At 34.6% G+C, this 20,220-nt stretch overlaps 1 protein-coding gene across 9 annotated transcripts in view; it reads left to right on the forward strand.

Moving 5' to 3' along the window:
• Positions 1–20,220, forward strand: part of Epb41l5 (erythrocyte membrane protein band 4.1 like 5) — a 167,278-nt gene that overhangs the window by 72,594 nt on the left and 74,464 nt on the right. For 7 of the 9 annotated variants that reach the window (XM_004836051.3, XM_021236549.2, XM_087198126.1 and 4 more), the window contains 5 exons: positions 2,526–2,695; positions 4,076–4,182; positions 5,372–5,399; positions 11,209–11,251; positions 11,601–11,716. In XM_004836051.3, the coding sequence (XP_004836108.1) occupies positions 2,526–2,695; positions 4,076–4,182; positions 5,372–5,399; positions 11,209–11,251; positions 11,601–11,716 (464 nt within the window). Of the gene's footprint in view, positions 1–2,525; positions 2,696–4,075; positions 4,183–5,371; positions 5,400–11,208; positions 11,252–11,600; positions 11,717–15,330; positions 15,804–20,220 lie in introns of those variants that run through there. The other 2 variants (XM_004836052.4, XM_087198138.1) reach the window with 1 other exon arrangement.

Genomic DNA, 20,220 nt, shown 5'->3' on the forward strand with positions numbered 1-20,220 from the left:
TATTTTATGCATACAAGCAAATATTTTTATTCATTTTCATAATTCAGCATATTTTTATTATACACTGCAATCTCCTTACTCTCTTTAACTTTACATTATATACTTTTAAAATATAAACTAAAACTGCATAATATTTCAGTATATTGATATATCTTAATTTAACCACTTTTCAATTAATTGACATTTATTCATGATTTGTATTTTGCCATATGTATCTGTAGCATAATTTCCTTGAGATAGATTTGCTCCATCAAGGTTATGTACATTTGTCTGATAAAGATCCTGGCAATTTACACTAACTTTTTTTCTCAGAGAGAGTTACCAAACATTTTTATTCAAAAGGTGAAAAATGGGATTTCATTGTAGGTTTGTTTTTTATTTCTGTTATTATGATTGAACATCTCGTCATATATTTTAGTCATTTGAATTTTCTTTTCTCCAAAGTGCCTTCTCATTCTTTGCACATTTTTCTTTTGTGTTGCTGGTCTTTTTTCTTACAGATTTAGCTGTTGGTGATATAAATTAAAATTTAAATAGTCTAATTATTTTTTTTAAAAAGGACATAACTAAGAGTATTTTTTGGCATGTCTTTACTTTTTTTCCCTTGGTGCTAGGAATTAAACCCAGGGCCTCACATGAGCTCTACCAGTGAGCTACATCCCTGGTCCCTAAAGTTTTTATACAGCTGAATTTATCAATCTTTAATGGCTTGTAAGTTTTTGTTTCGTAGAAAAGTTTTCCCTTCATTAAGATTGTATGTTTGCCAGTTTGTTTGTTTGTAGGGGTTTTTTGGTAAATATCATTTTATAAAGTAGATTCAAATAAGTACACAATTAAACAGTTTGCTGAATTTTTACATACATTTTTATGACAACATTGAGATCAAGAAATAGAATGCTGCCAGAATTACAGAATTTCCTTTATGCCTCCTACCAAGTAGTCTTACAAGGCTAACCATTTTGACTTTAGTATCAGAGATTAGTTTTTACCTGTGCTTTGAATTTTCTGTCTTCTTTTTTCTCTTCTTTTCTTTCTTTTCTTTTCTTTCTCTCCTCTCTCTCGCTCTCTTTCTCTTTCTTTCAACAGTAGCAAAGATTTATTAAAGGTAGGAAAGAAACAGGCTCTGCAGAGCAAGTTTGGGCCAAGTAAAAGTAGGAAAAGAAGTTCTTCTGTACATGGGAAGGCCACCCATGCAAGAGAGAACACTGTGGACTGGTTCCTTTATTTCTATACTGTATTTGTATGCTTTGGTCATGTTATAGCAAGTAGTTGTAGTTGGGACATTCTTGCTGTTTTAGTATTCTATTTATGAATAGACAATTATTTTTTCATTCTGCTGCTCCTCGATGATGAGAGTTTTTTTCAGTTTCAGTTATGAAAAAGTACATTCTGGATACTAGGGTATGCATTGATAACTGACCATCTATTATTTTTAAAAATTTATTTTATTTTATTTTTGTTACTGGGGATTGAACTCAGGACCTTGCGCTTGCAAGGCAGGTGCGTATTTTTTATTTTTTGAGACAAGGTTTCACGTAAGACACCTGAGTATCCTAGAACTTCTGATCTTCCTGCCTCAGTCTTTCAAGTAGCTGGGATTACACATTTGTGCCATCATACCAGCTCTGTGTATATTTTTTAAAGTCTATCATTTATTTGACCTTTTCTTAAATTTTAGACATTTTAGGTTTTTACTATAGAAAATTGTTTAATACAGAAAATTATTTTTCCTACAGAGGACATATAACTTAGTTGTTAACTGCTGTAAGCTCTAGAGTCAGACTGGCTGGATTCAAATCCTGGTTTCCTATCGTGCTAGCTTTGTGACTTTGGGGTTAATTTCCTTTTAACCTCAGTTTTCTTTATCTATGAAATTGTGCTAGTAATAGTATCTCTTCATTGGAGCAATTCATGTGAAATACTGAGGAAAATGCCTATGGATTCTAACTATTATAACTTGATTCCTGGCAGTGTGGTTATTAGAAAAAAATTAGCATTTTAAAGGCTATTCATACATATGGCCAGATCTTATATGATCCTTTAAATTGTAATTGTTATTGTTTGCAATGCTGGGGTCAAATGTGAGGTCTCACATTCTGGGAAAGTGCTCTACCACTTAGCTACATCCTCAGTCCTTAAATTATTACATATTTCTATGGATAGCAGATGAATCCTCATTTTATGTTTTTCTGATAAATGAGATCAAACAAGGAGAGGAGACACTCTTAGGAATAAATTTATATTAGTTTAGAAAATAGCTTGATTTCAGCTCTGTCTTTTTATGTAGATAGCTATAAAAAATGGGTTTCAAGCTGGGGTTGTACTTCAGTAGTAGAGTGTTTTCCCTAGATTTGATCCCTAGCGCTACAAAAGAACAAACAAAAAAGGAATGAGTTCCAGAGAGCAAAATAGATGCCTTATTATTTGCTTCTTGGTATTGCTGTGATTGTATTTGTATCTCAGAAATAAGAGGTAGGACTGTTTTACCTAATAGACATCTTTTCCTACATCCTTTTCTTTTTCAGGGCAAAGAACAGGAGCATACATTTGTGTTCAGACTGGATCATCCAAAAGCATGCAAACATTTGTGGAAATGTGCTGTGGAGCATCATGCCTTTTTTCGCCTCCGAGGCCCTGTCCAAAAGAGTTCTCATCGCTCAGGATTTATTCGACTAGGATCACGATTTAGATACAGGTTAATTTTAATACCAACTTTCTGTATCTTTCACTCTTGTATGTAGGCTAACCTTCTCTTATTTTACAGTGTGGAACATAAGGCACAGAGAAATTAAGGGGTTTGACAGAGTCACCCATTTGCCAAAATTAAAAAGTGATATTCTTTTTTTTTTTTGGTACCGGGGATTGAACTTGGGTCCTTGAGCTTGTGCAGCAGGCAGCAAAACCACTGAGCTAAATCCCCGGCCCAAAAAGTGATATTCTTATTGGCTATAATTTCTTGAAAAGATGTGAAATCATAATAATTGTATTATGGATTTTATAGCCCTTCTTGAGACTTACTTTGTATGTTAACCAACTGTCAGTTTAAATTCATTTAATGACCAGAGTTTCATGAATTCTCTTAACTGCTAGAATACCTACCATACAGTAAAAGGATATCTTGCCCTGAGTGGGATTAATCTGAATATTTGTTGGGGTTTTGTTTTTGTTTTTGTTTTTGGTACTGGGGGTCAAACTCAGGACCTTGTGCTTGCAACGCGCAGGCATGGTGCCACTGAGCCAAATCCCCAGTCCTATTTGGTTTTTTATTAACCTGAAGTGCCATTCTTACATATTTCTTGTATGCTTGTCGTGAGTTAGAAATATTCCAGATTGCCAAGTGTGGTGGTGCCCGCCTGTAATGAGGATAAGGCAGGAGGATTGCCATGAGTTCGAGGCCAGCCCGGAATACATAGTGAGTTCAAGGCCAGCCTGAACCATATAATGAGACCCTGTCTCAAAAAAACAAGAAGAAAAAAAGAAATGTTCCAGATGTTACAAATCCAAATGTTCCAAATGTTGCATAGTAGCAGATTATTGATTTTGAGTGTTCAACATGCTGTGAGCATCAGTTGGTATGAGTTAAAGAAAGAATGGATAATACCAATAATGTGGCAAGTCAGTTGTGTAGAAATTCATGTAAGAGAGCTTCTATTGTACCTTTTTAAAAATGGGGAAACATTTTCTTACCAGAATTAAAATAGAAATCAAAGAAGCAAGATGATAGTTTTTTAAATGGTTTTGGAAAATTGTTCTGATAAGTATATCATAATTAGAAAAAGTAGCTGATAATCTTGTTCTAATTGTACACTTTGCACTGAGGAGTGTAGATGAGGGAGCATTCCATAACACCCTGGACATTCCAGAGTTATTTACCATGTTCCAAGATGATATACTTGCGTAAGAAAAAATAGCAATGTAATCTGTTGTGTATTTCATAAAAGCGTAAAGTGAAAGAGTTTTGTGGTAAAATGGGAATATTAAGATTAGTAGTAGTAGTCCCTTTAGGGTGAAGTTCATGTGTGCCTAGTTACTGTAGGCTTCAGGTTCTTCTGTTGACTTGCCATATTTATTTTAGTGGGAAAACTGAGTATCAAACTACAAAAACTAATAAAGCAAGAAGATCAGCATCCTTTGAAAGAAGACCCAGCAAACGATATTCTCGACGAACTCTACAAATGAAAGGTGAAATACAACCCTGTTTTAAAACACTGTTCTTTCTAATAGTTTATCACGTACTGGTATTGTTCACTTGAAAGGAATCTGAATCTGAATCTGATACCTGAATCTCCTCGGGTTTGTTCCAATCAACCAAAGTACTCCTCTGGCTTAAAAAAGTTATGTAAGCTACACAAGGGGAAATTGTCTATATTGTTAGCTAAGATTAAACTTTATATTAATTCAGATTATATTCTGAGATTGTATTCAATTTTTATATTATCTAGTTCAGATTTTCTGTAGAGCAACATTTTTTCTCCCTTTTTGACTTACAGACCTTTTAATAAAACATTTCTTAATCCCTTTAGGAATTTTTAAAAAACATGAGCATGTGATGGACACATTTTAAATAAAAATGATTTCATGTTGTATTATATTATTATTAAGAATTCTGGGGCCGGGGATTTAGCTCAGTGGTTCCAGTGTCTTGTAGCGCAAGCACAAGGACCGGAGTTTGATTCCCAGTACCAAAAAAAAAAGAATTCTGTTAAATATAGCATTTAAATCTAATCATCAATATACATCATATATACATATTTCCAAAGTAATTAAGATGCTTCAATTATGGTTTACTTTGACAAATAAATTAAAATTTATGTTTGAGTTTGAATCCGAATTTGTATTAAAATACAGATTGAATTTTAAGTATGTCCATTGTCTAAAAACAACTGCCATAATCTGATATTTGGCAGTATTAATTCTTTGAATGATTTATAATTTTGGTGTGGCTATAAATTAAATAAAATTTAGACATCTTTTTTTCTTTTGTAGTACTGTTGCTCAAATCCTGGTTTAATCTTTAAAAAGTTTAATCTTTAGTTTAATCTTTAAAAAAAGAAATATGGACCTAACACATTATTTTAAAAATGGAAATAATTGCCATTGTTGACTTTACCAGTATGAACTCCAGAACACTTTTGTAAAATGAAGATTTTAAAATCTCTGAGGCCACGGATTTAGCTCAGTGGTACTGTACCTGCCTGGCAGGTGTAAGGTCCTGAGTTCAATTCCTGGTCCTTTCCCCCCACCCCCCAGATCTCTGGCAGGGTAACATGACTTTTATAAAATAATTAATCAAGGCTTTACCTGAGGAATAGTGAAGCAATTTAATATGTAGAGTGAGACTAATGTGATGTTATCTTTTTTATTCTGTCAGCAAGTTCACCAAAACCTGAAGAACTCAGGTGAGTAATGTCTTGAAAGAAGGAATTGATACAGAATATTGTGGGAAAATAAACACACAATGCCAGATCAAATTGACAAGAAGAAAAATAAAGCTGTTTAAAGAAATAAAGAATGGGATGGGAGTGGGTATGGTATGAGAATGACATTTGTTACTGGCAAATGACTCCAGATATAAAGATAAATTATAATCCTTACACATAAGGACCTCAAAGAAATATTGATTTTTCAAATAAGCAATTTTATTTTTAGGATGAATCCCACTTAGTCATGGTATATAATCTCCCCTTAGATATTGCTGGTTTTAGTTCGCTAATATTTTGGTCTGAAGTTTTTGTATTTTTCTGGGGCAGCTTTTAGTATCAGTCTTCAACCAAATATGTTTGTAATTATTCTATTTTTTGAGAAGAGTTTGTAAAGAACTGGTATCATTCCTTGAATCTGTGGTAGAATTCACCATTAAAACCATCTGGCCTGTATTTTCTCGTGTGAAGTCTTTAAATTCTTGAGAAAGTCTATTCAGATTTTCTTTTTCATCTTGAGTCAGTTTGGGAGTTCATCTTCTAAAATTTCTCAGTCTCATGTAAGCTGCCTAATTTTTGGCACACAGTTCATATTATTCCAGTTTTGCTTTCCAGTGTTCTCCCACCTCTCATTCCTTTTCACCTTACTAATCTTTTTTTCTTGGTCAAGCTAGAAATCTGTCACCTTCTTTTGCTTTTACAAATAGAACCCGCTTTTGATCGCACTGATCTCTCCCTTTCATCAGTGTTCACTCTAATACTCGTGTGTGTTGTTTGGCAGCACTGGGAGTTGAACTCGGTTCATGCCAGGAGAGTACTCTACCACTGAGCTAACACCTCCAGCCCCTTTTCAAAAAATTTTAGACAGGTCTCGCTATGTTGCCTAGGCTATCTTGCCTCAGCCTCCAGAGTAGCTGGGATTATGGGTATATGCTACTGCACCCAGATTTTATTTTCTTTTAACATAATTCATCTATAAATTGTCTTCTTAAACTACTTAATTATATTCCATATCTTGTGTTTTCGTTTTTTTGTTCATCTCAAATTATATTCTAACTTCTCTTGTGATTTGACAAGACCTGTTTTATTTTTATGACCTACTTGGGACTGTATTGCTTATTTGTGAATGTCTTAAATTTTCTTCTAATTTTATTCCATAGTGGTTAGAGAACATGCTTTGTACAATTTTAGTCCCTTACATGTATTAAGACATGGTTCTGATAGTTCCATTAACTTTTTTTTTGTACCAGGGATCGAACTCAGGGCCTTGCGCTTGCAAGGCAGACACGGTGCCACTGAGCTAAATCCCCAGCCCAGTTCCATTAATTTTAATATGTATTAGTGTGCATATAGTGTTATAAAGCTTTTCAAAACTGGTATGCATTAAGGTCTACTAGAATATCTGTTAAAGAATCAGACTCAGACCATCCCCACAAATCTAGTTTCTTTTAAAATTTGTCTGTACTGTTATGAAATACGGTCAGTATGAAATACGGTCAGTCTCACCTTGAAAGTATCCTATTAAGTTTTTTTAACTTGGTAAGCTATTAAGGACAGACTCTGATTGGTGATTCACTATAAAAGTACTCTGCTTTTTTGAACAAAGACTGCTCTCAAATTTCTTTAGCTGATAGTAGACTGTTAAAAATAACAGGGAGAAAGTAAGGGATTCTTTTTATTGTGAAAATTTAATTAGGTAAGATGCGGGCCAGGGATTTAGCTCAGTGGTTTCTCCCTCTGCTGCGCAAACGCAAGGACCCAAGTTCAATCCCTGGTACCAAAAAAAAAAAAAAAAAATTAGGTAAGATGCCAACATTTTATACCTTGTCTAGGTTTTACACTTTTATTTCCCTGCATTTATTTCTAAGATAAAGCTTTTAATAGAAAATTGGTAGAGAAATTTCAGAGGTAGCATGTATTTTTTAAACATTTTGTTTAGTAGATCATGTCTTGGTTTCCTGAAAAGGAGGCTGGAACAAAATATGTTATCTTAAAGTAATGATGGAATACCTAGTGAGGTTTGTAGAAATATGAAAGAGGAATTAAGCCATTATATGATGTTGAAAAATTAAAACTTACAGTGGCACCTCGATTCACAAACTTAATTTGTTCCACGGTTGTGTTAGTCACCTGATATGGAGTTTCCAAACAAAACTCCAAAATCCTCGTGGTCCCGGGGATTTAGCTCAGTGGTTCTGCCACCTGCCTCGCAAACGCAAGGTCCCAAGTTTGATCCCTAGTACAAAAAAAAAAAATGTTTGTGAACCAAGGTAGCACTGTAATTGCAAAATTAAAAAATCCTCTAAAATTTAGTCACTTTCCTGTTGCTGGAACAAAATACCCAACACCTGCAACTTAAAAGAGGAGAGGTTTATTTTGGCCCATGATTCTTAGAGGGTTCAATTTACAGTTGGCCGACTCCAAGATAGAAACAGCATGGCGGAAGGGCATAATGGAGGCCAGTTGCTCACCCCATGCCAGCTAGGAAGCAGAGAGAAAAGGTAGGACCTGGGAGGGTGCGATACCCTGCAAAACACACTCCCAGTGGCACCCTCTGCCAAACAAGCCCCACTACCTAACAGCTCATTTAGCTATGAACTCACCAGTGGACTGATCCACTGATGTGTAGCTTCCCCATGATTCAGTCATCTTCCAAAAGCCTCACTTCTGAATACCTGAGAGCCATGGGAGACAATTTAGATCCCAATCATAACAAAAATGTTCTGAAATACACATTTCTGATGAAAAACTAGAAATGAAAAAATCTCTTAGAATTAAAATTAAACACATTAGTAATCCTTTCAGCTCAGGTTAGTAGCAGAAATTGGATACTAAAGTGATAACACCTTTTATTTTTTCATCTAAGAATAGCCTTTTAGAAAAAGAATGAAGAAGGAACCCTGACTCTCCTGAAGGTTATCCAGCACGATTTGTAACAGTGCTTGAGAGAACTTGTGCTTCAAACACGCCTTGCAGTTCTCTTTTCATGAATGGTTCCACTCCAATGAACCATGGAAAATAATATTTTTGAAAGGAAACACAGTTTGACATAAAAAGTGTCTTGACTGTGTACTCTGCAGTTTTAGATTTTTTAATTGGCGGATGGCAGTAATTTCCCTTATACTGTTTTGTCTCCCAACAACTTTCTTGTGAGTCTTGTACAAAGTGTATTAAGAAGAGGTGACTTTTAAGGGATAGTCAACATTTTGTTTACTAATCAGTACTTTTTCTTTATTTTTGAGAATGGGTCTTGGCACAGGCTGGTCTCAAACTTATAGGCTCCAGTGATCCTCCTGCCTCAGCCTCCTGAGTAACTGGGACTACATGTGTACTACTATATATGGCTTCTTGTTCTTTTTATACAGACTGAATGGACAGGAAGGGGAGGAAAAGAAACAAGTAGGGGGGTATAAGAGTAAAAAGGGTCAGTTACTACATGTGATTATTTAAAAGGGAAAGCCATGACTAAATAATGAAAAATAATTCTTTAATAATTTCATACTCCTGAAAGTAAAATAGTATATCCTCATTCATCTTTTATTGATCACTTCAACTGAAGTTATTCCTAGATAAAGGGACAGCTTCAGATAACAAAGGGACCCCAGAATAGCACAGACAAGTGAGTCTAATTTCTGTAGCAAACAAGCTGCATGCAGTTTCAGTAATGTTTAGAATCATTTACTTACATCGACATAACGTATCTCGGGAAGAAAAACACAGTAAGAAGAAATTGTGCTTTACATGTATATTTTTACAGTTACCTTGGCAATGGACCTACACTCAATTTTTCTAGTGTTTTAATGATTTTGTAATTGGTTTGAAGGTAAAATTACAAATTACTTAAAACTGAATCTTTCAAATTATATATTGTGAGTAAACAATTATAAAACACTCTACCTTTAATAAATTAGATTGGGGAAAAGGAGATCAGTTAGGTTATATTAAGAGACTTTTCAAATCGATTTATTGTATATTTTATGAAGATCTAAAAGAGAGGACCTAGAAGGCTCCAAACATACATGATAGTAAAAAGGAAGAAATGCTGATTACTCTGATTTAATCAGTGCATCCTGTGTGCATCTGTAGAAATGTCACACTGTATCAATTAATATGTATAATTATTGCATGTTAAAAAGTTTTTAGGGCCAGGGATTTAGCTCAGTGGTTTTGCCACCTGCTGCACAAATGCAAGGACCCGAGTTCAATCCCCGGTACCAAAAAAAAAAAAATTAGGACTGGGGATTTAGCTCAGTGGTGGTGCCACTTGCCTAGCAAGCACAAGGTCCTGAGTTCGATCCCCACTACCCAAAAAAAAAAAAAAAAAAAGTTTTCAAGGGCCGGGCATTTAGCTCAGTGGCACTGCACCTGCCTTGTAAGCACAAGGTCCTGAGTTCGATCCCTGGTACTGCCCCCCCCAAAAATTATTAATGAATATAATTGTCTTAAATCTCATGTATGTGAGGAACCTGAGGAGCAGAGAGCAGAGTTAGTGGGACTATTTGAGTTTGACTCCAGACAACAGTAGTGCAAGTTCTGGTAACTCCACCTGTAATTGAAATGTAGTTCCTAAAAAGTAGGATATAAATGGCTCCATTCCTCATTACCTGGCATTTTCATAAGGCCTCTTTAATCTTGAGTTCTTTCTTAATTGTTTGGCTTTCATCTTGAGGTAGTTTTTGTTTTGTTCTCACTCCCTAAGAAATGCCTCTGGTTGCTACGTTCAGATTTTTTCTTTGAGAAGTGTTACCTTTAGTAGAATGACATCTTAGCAGGGTTGTACTGCTCTTGACTATTTCTATGAAGAAGTATGTGCCAACCTGACACTGCCATTGGGCTGCTTTTAAATCTTGGTGTGCCTTATCCTTGAGGGAGCTTAATGATAAGTGTTTGATTGTACTTAATTCTTTGTCTCATTTTCCTGGAGGATAGTGCTGCCATTAAATCTGTAGGTTATTTTCTCACTTTTCAAGGAATTTTCTTCTGAAAACTTAATACATCTTGTTTTACATTAGTTGTATTTTTACTTCAGAGATACCAATTATGTTAGAATGTCTGAAGTCAGCAGGCATTTTTCCTTCATTCTGGTGGGGCAGTATTTCATGTTTGAGTTCTTATTTTATTGAACGCATTATTTTGTTTTCTGTTATTTTATAGTTTGTTTCTGTTTATTGTAATACAGGTTAAGGGGGTTTGAATTTTTTGGAAGAAAGGGCAGGTTAGATGGGGGCAGAGTAGGATACAGACTAAAAATTTAAAAATGTATTTATAAGTCATTTGGAGAGGAGAGTATACATAGAAATTTCTAAGTTAATAAGCCTTTGGAGTAATAAAATGCTGAGCTATTGCTGACTGGAAAATATTGAGTGGTAGGAATGTATAAAAGAAGTGACTGAGTAGGTTTATGTGGGTTTTGTACTGAATATCTTTAAAGAATTGTTTATGCTTTTCTTTCTCTTTTGTCATCTTTGTTCAATGAATAAACAAGATTAATAGTAAATGTCTAAAGCAAAATTAAGTGCTCACTTAGGCAGCACATATACTAAAGCAAAATTAAAATAAATTTTTATGGAAACATCAAATGAGCAGCCTATAGGAAAGCAAACGTTTGTCTATAAATATTTTCTGAGCATCTGACATTCTTAGTTTTAGATGCTACTGGTAAATTTTTTTTTTTACTAGTAATAAAACATTGATGTCTTTGATGCTGTTTTCATTACTGTATGTAGAGTCTTAAAATTAAGGTCTAGAATTTTAGATATAATTTCTTAATAAATTTTTCCCATTACAGTGTTCACAACAATGTTTCAACCCAGAATAAGGAGTCACAACAGGTAAGATGTTATTAAACTTTGAAAACACTAGAACACTGTAGTTAATTATAGTAAATAGTATTAATTACATTTTCTTTTCCTCGTCTCTTAAGTGGCTCAGTAATAGCTAACTCCTCATTTTATTCTCTTAAGATGTTATAATTAGAGAAGATACTCTATAAAACATTTTCTGTCCCTGTAATTCTGGGACAATTAAGAAAATAAAAATATTCAGTTAAATCATCTTAAGATGATACATAAGATTCAAATGTTTATCACTATGTGGATAGAATTTCATTGTGGTACTCTATTTGTTGGTGAGATCTTTTATCTAAGCAAAATAAATGATTTTTATAATCTTTGTCCAAAGGCTTGGGGTATGAAATCTACTGTGCCTTTGATTCCTTCCACATCCTCTGGTCCTGTGCTGGTGGAAATAGAGAATCTTCCACGGAGTTCTGGAATGGATCAGCATGACAGGAAATGGTTTGTTAACTACTTAAACCAAAGAATTATTTGTTTAATTATTTCTAAATTATATGCTATAATCTTGGAATACTTTAAATGTGATTGAAAGCAAATTATTCATATTTGTGAGCTGACAAGCATAATGTTGAGCAGTCATAGAAATGCCCCCATAAGGTATATAGATGAAGAAGGGAGTGAGTTGTCTAAATGAAGAACGTGAGGCAGCTGTCTTTGTTTGGATTAGCATGATCTGGGAGTGGTAGATGGTTCTGTGTTGCAAAGACTCCCTGCTAGTCACTAGAACCCTTTCCCAGATCCATTGGAAAATGTTTGTTACGTTTTTCCATACAACGTGATGTTACAACTTTAGATATGTTTTCTTCATTAAAAACTAAATGTAAAGTCAAAGGGGAAACATGATTAAAGTCTTACAAAATAAAGCATGAAATATACCATATTTTGGAAATTCAGAGATAATCTGATGAGAACAAAGATATTTCATTTATTTAGCTTTCAAGTCTTTCTAGATTGATAGTAAATACACAAATATGGATACTTTGTGGCTTATTAGAGTTAATCAGTTGAGTGGGGAGGGTGGTGCTGCTTGGGAATTATTTGAGTGGTCATGTTGGATGTATCATCTGTTCAAATTTTGTGTCTATTATTAAACAAACTTTGATAATTTATAGGATTTTTCTCTTTTTCTCTTGCTCTTAGTTGGTTTAGTACCTGAAATCTAATGAGTTTCTGTGGTGATCTCAAGGTTTTGGTCAGCTTTCTGTGCAACCAGTTCTTCCTTCGTGGTGGTGGGTCAACAGTTGTTGATGATTATAGTCTTTGCTATGTAATTTATATTTTTCACTATTACTATTGGCTTAACTAACTGCAGGGTGCTTTACTCTTGAGGGTGGGGCATATCTTTACTTCAGTTTCGAATAACTTGTGATTAAGATCAGGAGGATTTCACATTTCTCCTTTTAAAAATTTTTTAAATTATTTGGGATTGTGGTCAGAATACTTATGCATGTGTGCATACACTTAGCTTTAAGAATGAGGCTTCTAAATATCAAATTTTAGTCTTAAAGCCATTTTTAAAAGTTTAATTCCTTATTGAAAATACAGCTCCAATAAATAGCTGTTTTATTTCCTTAAGGTTTCGTTCCATTGAATCTTATTGGAAAAGTTGTACTGAGATGTCAACAATAAAAGAACTATCTTAATAAATGTTTGTCTTTTAATAAGCAATGAGAATCTGGCTAGTTGCATCCTTTATTCTGACATTAAATCTTTGAGTTTTTCTACCTTAATGAGTACATATTCAAATCTGTTTGATTTGTTAGACACTATCCAGTTCTTTTGCTGCATCCTCTAGAGAGTGAGTGTGTGTACTAAATCTGATTGATTTTGCAAGAAAAATGAAAAATTTGGAGCTGTATGTCCACCTCCTTTTATGTGGTTGTGTTGAGAACTCCTTTTCTGAAATGGAGTAAAGTGATGATCCCTATAACCTGATGAGCCTCAATGTGTCAACAGGGCGTGGAACTGAACATGGCTCTGGCCTGTCTCAGAGCTAATGGATCCTCCTGCTAAACTTATTAAAAATACATTCTGAATTTTATTCTGTGTTTCTGCATGCTTTGACTTAAAAGAATATAGAACAGTCCTTCTTTAGAAAGTGTTAAATTAATAAAATTTCAAAATGCTCCCTAGGTTTGAACACCTGGGCAGAATAATGAACCATCCTATTTCTTGCAGACAATATGTAGCCAATTTAATCTAAACCTACCCCCTCCCCACCTCATGCCCACCTTGTAAATTTCCATTGAGTCTTATATAGTTTTGTCCCACTGTACCCGCCTCATCACATGGCTTTGCTGTATAAACATTTTGAAAAGTGGTGTGGGTGGGCAACCCACTTTCCGGTCCCCCTTTTGTCTCTCTTAGACAAAAGCTTTCTTTCTCTCAATACATTTTCCTACTCTTAAAAAAAAAAAACAGAAAAACAGGGGCCAGGGGTTTAGCTCAGTGGTTCTGCCTCCTGCCTCGAAAGCGCAAAGTCCCGACTTCAATCCCCTGTACTGGAAAAAACAAAAACAAAAAAAACTCACTCCCTGCTGGAGTCTTTAGCTTTTTGTTGCTGATATGTTTTAAATGGTATCATTAATTGGGTGGGTGATTTGATCTATCAGTAACTCAGAATTTATCAAATATTTAAAGTATCACCCTTTGAGAAACATTTCATGTAATTTAAATACACAAATTGTTTATAAACAAGAAAAGAAAACTGACTAATATTTAGAAAATCTTACATTTATAAGAGAAAACATAAGCTTAATTTTCTAAATTTTGAGAGATTAAGTTCAGGGTCATGATTTTTCTGGGTTAAATCTAATAAAGTAATTTCAGTTGAAGAAAATATTTTTATTATTTTAAAAAAAGCCTTCCACATTTGTTGTGAAAAATCCTTTTCAATTTTCCTGAGGAAAAAACTTAAAGATTGTTATTTTGGTTGAGTTAGAAAAATAACACTATTTTTAGAGATATTTTATATTTGGGATAATTTTTCCCTTTGTAGTTGTTTGAAATAATGTATTTCCTTTTTGCCATATCGTAAAAATTTTGATTTGCTGAGCCTTGGCAAATTTTCTTTCTATTGGAGGACTGATCACATCTAATTTATCACTGTATGTCTGCATGTTTCACTCTTGTAGTTCTGTAGGCTTGTTGTATAGCATTGAGATAAAGGTATCTAATATGCTTATTAAATTGTTTCTTGGAGGGGACTTAAAATCTCATCACAGTATCTGTACTTGTTGTATTTCATTTTGATGTCCTCTGAACTTGGGCTGAAAGATAGCATGATTCTCTATAGTTAATTTGGAACACTGACATAAAATTGCATGGCTTCTGAAGGAAATTTTTTTTAATGTTCTCAATTTTTGTTTCCTTAATTTTTGTTTTAGTTTTGTGAAATCTCTTAAGAGATAATTTTCACAGTTGCTCTCCTTCACATATACCTTTGCCCTTGTGTAGACTTCTTTCAAAATATTTGAATTAAGTAGATTATTGGTGAGGGGGGAGTTCAATTGCTTTTTTATTTAATCTAAAAAAATTTTTTAGTTTTTTTTTTTTTCTTTTTGAGAAAGGGTCTTGCTATGTAGTTTAGGCTGCCTTGAACTCACTGTGTAGCTCAGGCTGGCCTCTAACTTGCAGCAATCCTCCTGCCTCAGCCTCCCAAGTACTGGAATTAATAGGCATGTCCCACTATACTCTGGCCTTGAATAGTTTTTCTTTTCATTGAAACTCCAAACATTTCTACCTTTGATTTTTTTTTTTTTTTAGCAATATCAGGGACAGATACAGAATGTGTTGCTCTCTGAAATTTCCTCTTTAATTAATTTACGTAAGCTGATTCTGTTTACTCACACAAATTGATATTTTTAATTATATGTAATTTTGTGGATTTCTGCCCTTTGTTGTTTTAGAATGTTGTTGCATGGATTAGATGTTGGTAGCTGCTCAAAATGGTGCATGCTAATCACATTGCCTTTCTCCTTATTACCTCTTTCACATCTGTTTTCTCCTGTTCCTGTTCACTAACTCTGCTCCCTTCCAACTCCCCAACCATCCAGGCTCTCTGCTGCCAGTGATTGCTGTCAACATGGTGGAAACCAGTGGAACTCAAGGGCTCTGCCCCCAGCCCAGACCGCACATAGAAACTACCCAGACTGTGTCCATGAGCACAATGTGAAGAATGCAGGAGTCCGTCATGGTGCTCGTTTTCCTGGCCATGCAGCCATGACTGAAATATGAGTGTTAAGCATCTTAGGCCTTGAGACACTTGTCATCCAAATCAGTGGTGTACATTTTCTGGTGTTTATAAAAGAATGATCACATTAAGAGTATTTGGGAGACTTTATATTGAGTCACTAGTTGTACAGTGCTGTTTGTGATTGAGTTCTGTGGAAAGAAAGAGGATCTTAAGAAGCAATATGCCATCAATGACAGTGACAGATGTTGCTGTGTTGAAAAGTGTGTGTATGTAACTTTGGAGAGGGTTTTCATGATTTTAGCCTGTTAATAAATGACTAAATATCTCCCAGGAGGTTTGTGTCTGGCTGCCAATTGTCACCCCCACCACATGCTATCCACATACATTGAGATTTAAAGAATCTTAGTGTTAAAAATATATCCAAAAGGAAGCATGGTCAGTCATCTTGTGTCGGCCTTTTATGATGTTTTTATAATACTGTTCTTATATAAACTTTTAATTTCTTAAAATAGCTAATCCCTTAATTTTAGTTAAATGCCTAGTATTTTAATTATTAAAAATTTAAGGGCTGGGGATTTAGCTCAGTAGTTCCAGCGCCTGCCTCACAAGCACAAGGTCCTGAATTTGATCCCTGGTACCAAAAAAAATAAATAAGTAAAAATTTTAATATACTTCTATTTTTTAATAAGCACAGGTATTTTAAATTACCAGTTTAGAAATCACATTGATGGTGTGATTTGTGTAGAGAGAGAAATCTGATTGGTTAATTTGAATGGTCAGCCAGTAGTTAACTGAATGGTTGGTTACATCCTTACCAAATTGTTATACAAAATATAAACTACATTAACATTTTATTTTATTCTCTTTTCCCTTTCATCTCATACACTTGACAAAATGATTATCCAGGTTTTCATTTTCTTTTCTTTTCTCTTTTTTTTTTTTTGAGACATGGTCTTACCATGTAGTGCAGGCTGGCCTTGAACTCATTCTGTAGCTTAGGCTGGCCTTCAACTCATGGTGATCCTCTTGCCTCCCGAGTGCTGAGAATACAGGCATGTGCCACCACGGCTGGCCATTACCCAGGTTTTCAACAACCTCATAACCTGGCGTTGAACCACCTTTAAAATAAAATTCTGAAACTAAATGTTACCATTTTTAGATCGACTGGATATGTATTACTATCTTTGGTCCTCTTTAAAGTTTGTCATGTAACTAACTAATCAAGCTCTTAAGTTTGACTTATAGAGGAAAATTAGCTGGAAAAATATATTTCTGACAGGATTGGGAGTCATATAAGAAAGGATTTCTTCTCATTTTACTGTTTTTTTCAAATTTTAGGAAAACTTTAAAACTCTATAAATAGAAATTTATGATGTTTTATAGTCTGAGGATTCAAAATGTTTCAAAGTAGTGAAACTTAATATAAACAGCCTAACCCATTTAGTTCATCCTGCTTAGAGGATGGTTTTAGAGGTTGGTTTGATGGATCTTAGAGGTTGGTTTTATCCCCACAAATCCTCTCTGTGAAACAATAGTAAAGACTTCAGAGGGCTTTCATATTGGGCTGTTGGTTGCAAATATTGTTATAGCTTGTCAATAGAAGACATAAGCAAAACTAATATTTAGAGCATGTTATTTGTGGGCAGGTTTCAGTCTGTGAGTTTACCATTATATATAAGGGGATAAATGCTCAAAATATTCTTTTTCACATACTTCTGGATATGAACAGATACATATTTTAAATAGCTCAGCTCCTGGCTCCTAAACCTGAAATCATTTGGTGTGCTTAAAAATATCCACTAATGACTCTCATAGTAGTTTGAGAATTTATATAGCTCAGATTATAATTGATAAATATTGTCTGGGATTTTATTTTCTTAAAAAGAATTTGCGTCATAACATTTTAAGCACAGAATCCCTGGTTTGTGCCATTCAAAAAAAGATTTTATGGTTCTAAATATTGTTGCATCTGGTGGGGGGCGGCTCTGGGGGGTAGGAGTCCCCTGTAATGACCCTCCACCTCTCTTTGGGTCCTTGAGCTCACTCTGGTGAAAAATAAAGAAGTGGGGCTCTTAGCGGAAAATGGGGGCATAAAAACCAATGTAGTGCAGAGTGAAAGTTTATTTAAAGTGTGGCAAATGCAGAGGAAGCAGAAGAACTATCTTAGCAGTGTGATGCTGCAAGATGTGGGGCATCCCGCTCAGGATGCCACAGTGAGTATGAGATGTGTTCATACTTATAGGGGAAAACTATTTTGTTGATTGGTGTGGGCTGTGCCAGTCAGGGTCTCAGCCTTTTATTCTGGAAGGGGACAAGCACGTGGTACACAGATAAGCATGTGATAATTTTACAGTGTTAGTCATCTGGGCTTGTCCTGTGTTTTTGTTTATGTCCCTCTAATCTGCCCCTACAAATATGATAAAGACTCTGGTATTTCTATAATAGAAATCAAAAAGGCATAATGAGTAACAAAGCTTTCCCAGTCTGTTAGAAAATCCCATGACTTGATTTTTGCTCACTTTAACTTTAATCTTGAAATCTGAGATCAGACACTGATACATTGCCTTGTATGTATCTTATCATTATCTTTTGAAGCATAGGATTATAATTGAAGAGAAAGATCTTCATTTTATATTGAAGTAACAGTGGTATTAACAGTGGCTGTTTCTGTACTTAGAATTTGAGTCTCTCCATATATATGTATATGTATATATATATGTATATATATGTATATGTATATATATGTATATGTGTATATATGTATATGTATATATATGTATATATATGTATATGTGTATATATATATATTTTTTTTTGTACCAGGTATTGAACTCAGAATCTTGTGCTTGCGAGACAGGCATAGTGCCACTGAGCTAAATCCCTGGCCCTGAATCAATATTATTAAATGATAGAAAAATCGCATCATGGTTTCTCTTAAAAACTTTGTTATAAAATGATATGTTTATAAATTCCTTTTGAGTGAAACAATTGGAGCAGAGAAAGCAGCAAAGAGAGTAGGGGACATAACAGGGATAAGGCTGGATGGCAGTAGAATAAAATTTGTTTGTTTTGTAGATTTTCCCGAATGCTTTAAGATTTCATGTAGAACATTGCTTACCCAGACATCTGAAATCCTAAGTGCTCCAAAATCTGAAACTCGTCGAGGGCTGAGATGACCCTACAAGTGGAAAATTCCCCACCAGACCTCATGAAACAGGTTGCAGTCAAAAAGGCAGGTGCTCTAAAAATATTGTCTAAAATTACCTTTAGGCTATGTGTACAAGATGTATATGAAACATAAATGAGTTCATGTTTAGCCTTTGGGACCATCGCCAAGGTGTCTCATTTATACATAGATATTCCAAAGCCCAAAACACTTCTGCTCCCAATTATTTTGGATAAGGGATACTCAGCCTGTATTGTATTTGTTCTTGCTACTTATATTTTTTAAATGGCTATCCATGTTGTTTCTGAAGCCATGAGGAATTTACAAGTAGTTCAACCTGAAAAGGTAAATTGTCGTTAACCTACCTCTGCTCTGCATTTTACTATGCCCAAAGGGTCAGTGATCATAAATTCTAGATCAGAGAAGTAATACCCTCCAAAAGCATCCCTTTGGGATCCCTTTGATCAAGGAAATTATGACACACAATTCCAAGATCATATGCTGGAGTGCTAATTAGTCCTTTGGCTAATTTTAAATAACAATTTTAACACCTTACATTAGGTTAGTTATATTTTAACTGTGTTCTTAGATAGGGAAACCTAAAGAAACAGTAAAGCTAGTGACCTTCACACATGAAAATAAATGAGCTCAAGGGGCCAGGGATTTAGCTCAGTGGTTTTGCCTCCTGCCACGCAAGCACAAGGACTCAAGTTCGATCCCCGGTACCAAAAAAAAAAAAGAAAAGAAACGAGCTCTTAATTAAGATCATTATTTCTTTTTGTGATAAGAAACATTTCACAGGTGTTTACCTATCTCTGAGTATGATCTAACTTTTCAGATCTTTATATGATAATCATGGATACACTTTAACCACTTACTAGTCCAATTAAATACAAGTATGTGCTGCCCAAGTGACACACAGGGTAAACTTTTAAATGGTTAAATGAATTTACAGAGAAAAACAGGAACTGTATTTGTTCTTCATGCAAAGTACATCAATTTTTAAAAGCACCTTATATACAAATATTCTAATACTGCAATATTAACAATTTCATTCACATCATCTTTTTCTTAGAAGGCTTACAGTTTTAGTCCTCCCCCGAAATTTATTATGTATTACACTTGTGTGGATCTTTATTGTTAAAATGGTTCAGAATGTAAAAGGTCTGTAAATATATCAAGATATAAAAGAGAAGTGTCTTCTAAATGGAGTTCAGGAAGACATCTTGTATCATAACAAAAACAACTGAGCCTTCCTTAATTGTGATGTTTTCTCCCGTTTACTAGACTTTTATGTATTTACTTAGTTGTTGTGCTAACAATGATTTGTTAGCCTTTTTCACTTTTGTGTACCCTGATACCATGATTTCATCATTTCTTTTTCCCAAAACAGTGAGATATATGTGGGAAGTAGAGAGAGGAGAGCATGGTGTCTTTGGGTCTCAGAAGGAAGAAGAGTGTTGTGGAGATGACTGGCTTCACAGAGAATACTCATCCTTCAGCTTTGGTCTTTGTTACCTTCCTTGTATATTCAAGTGCTAATTTAAAAAGTTGAGAAATGGTTGTCTAATATCAGTGCAGCAC

This window comes from Heterocephalus glaber, unplaced genomic scaffold (genome assembly GCF_053883595.1).
Source record: "Heterocephalus glaber isolate CG9 unplaced genomic scaffold, H.glaber_assembly_v1.0 deba00000347, whole genome shotgun sequence".
Lineage (NCBI taxonomy): Eukaryota > Metazoa > Chordata > Mammalia > Rodentia > Bathyergidae > Heterocephalus > Heterocephalus glaber.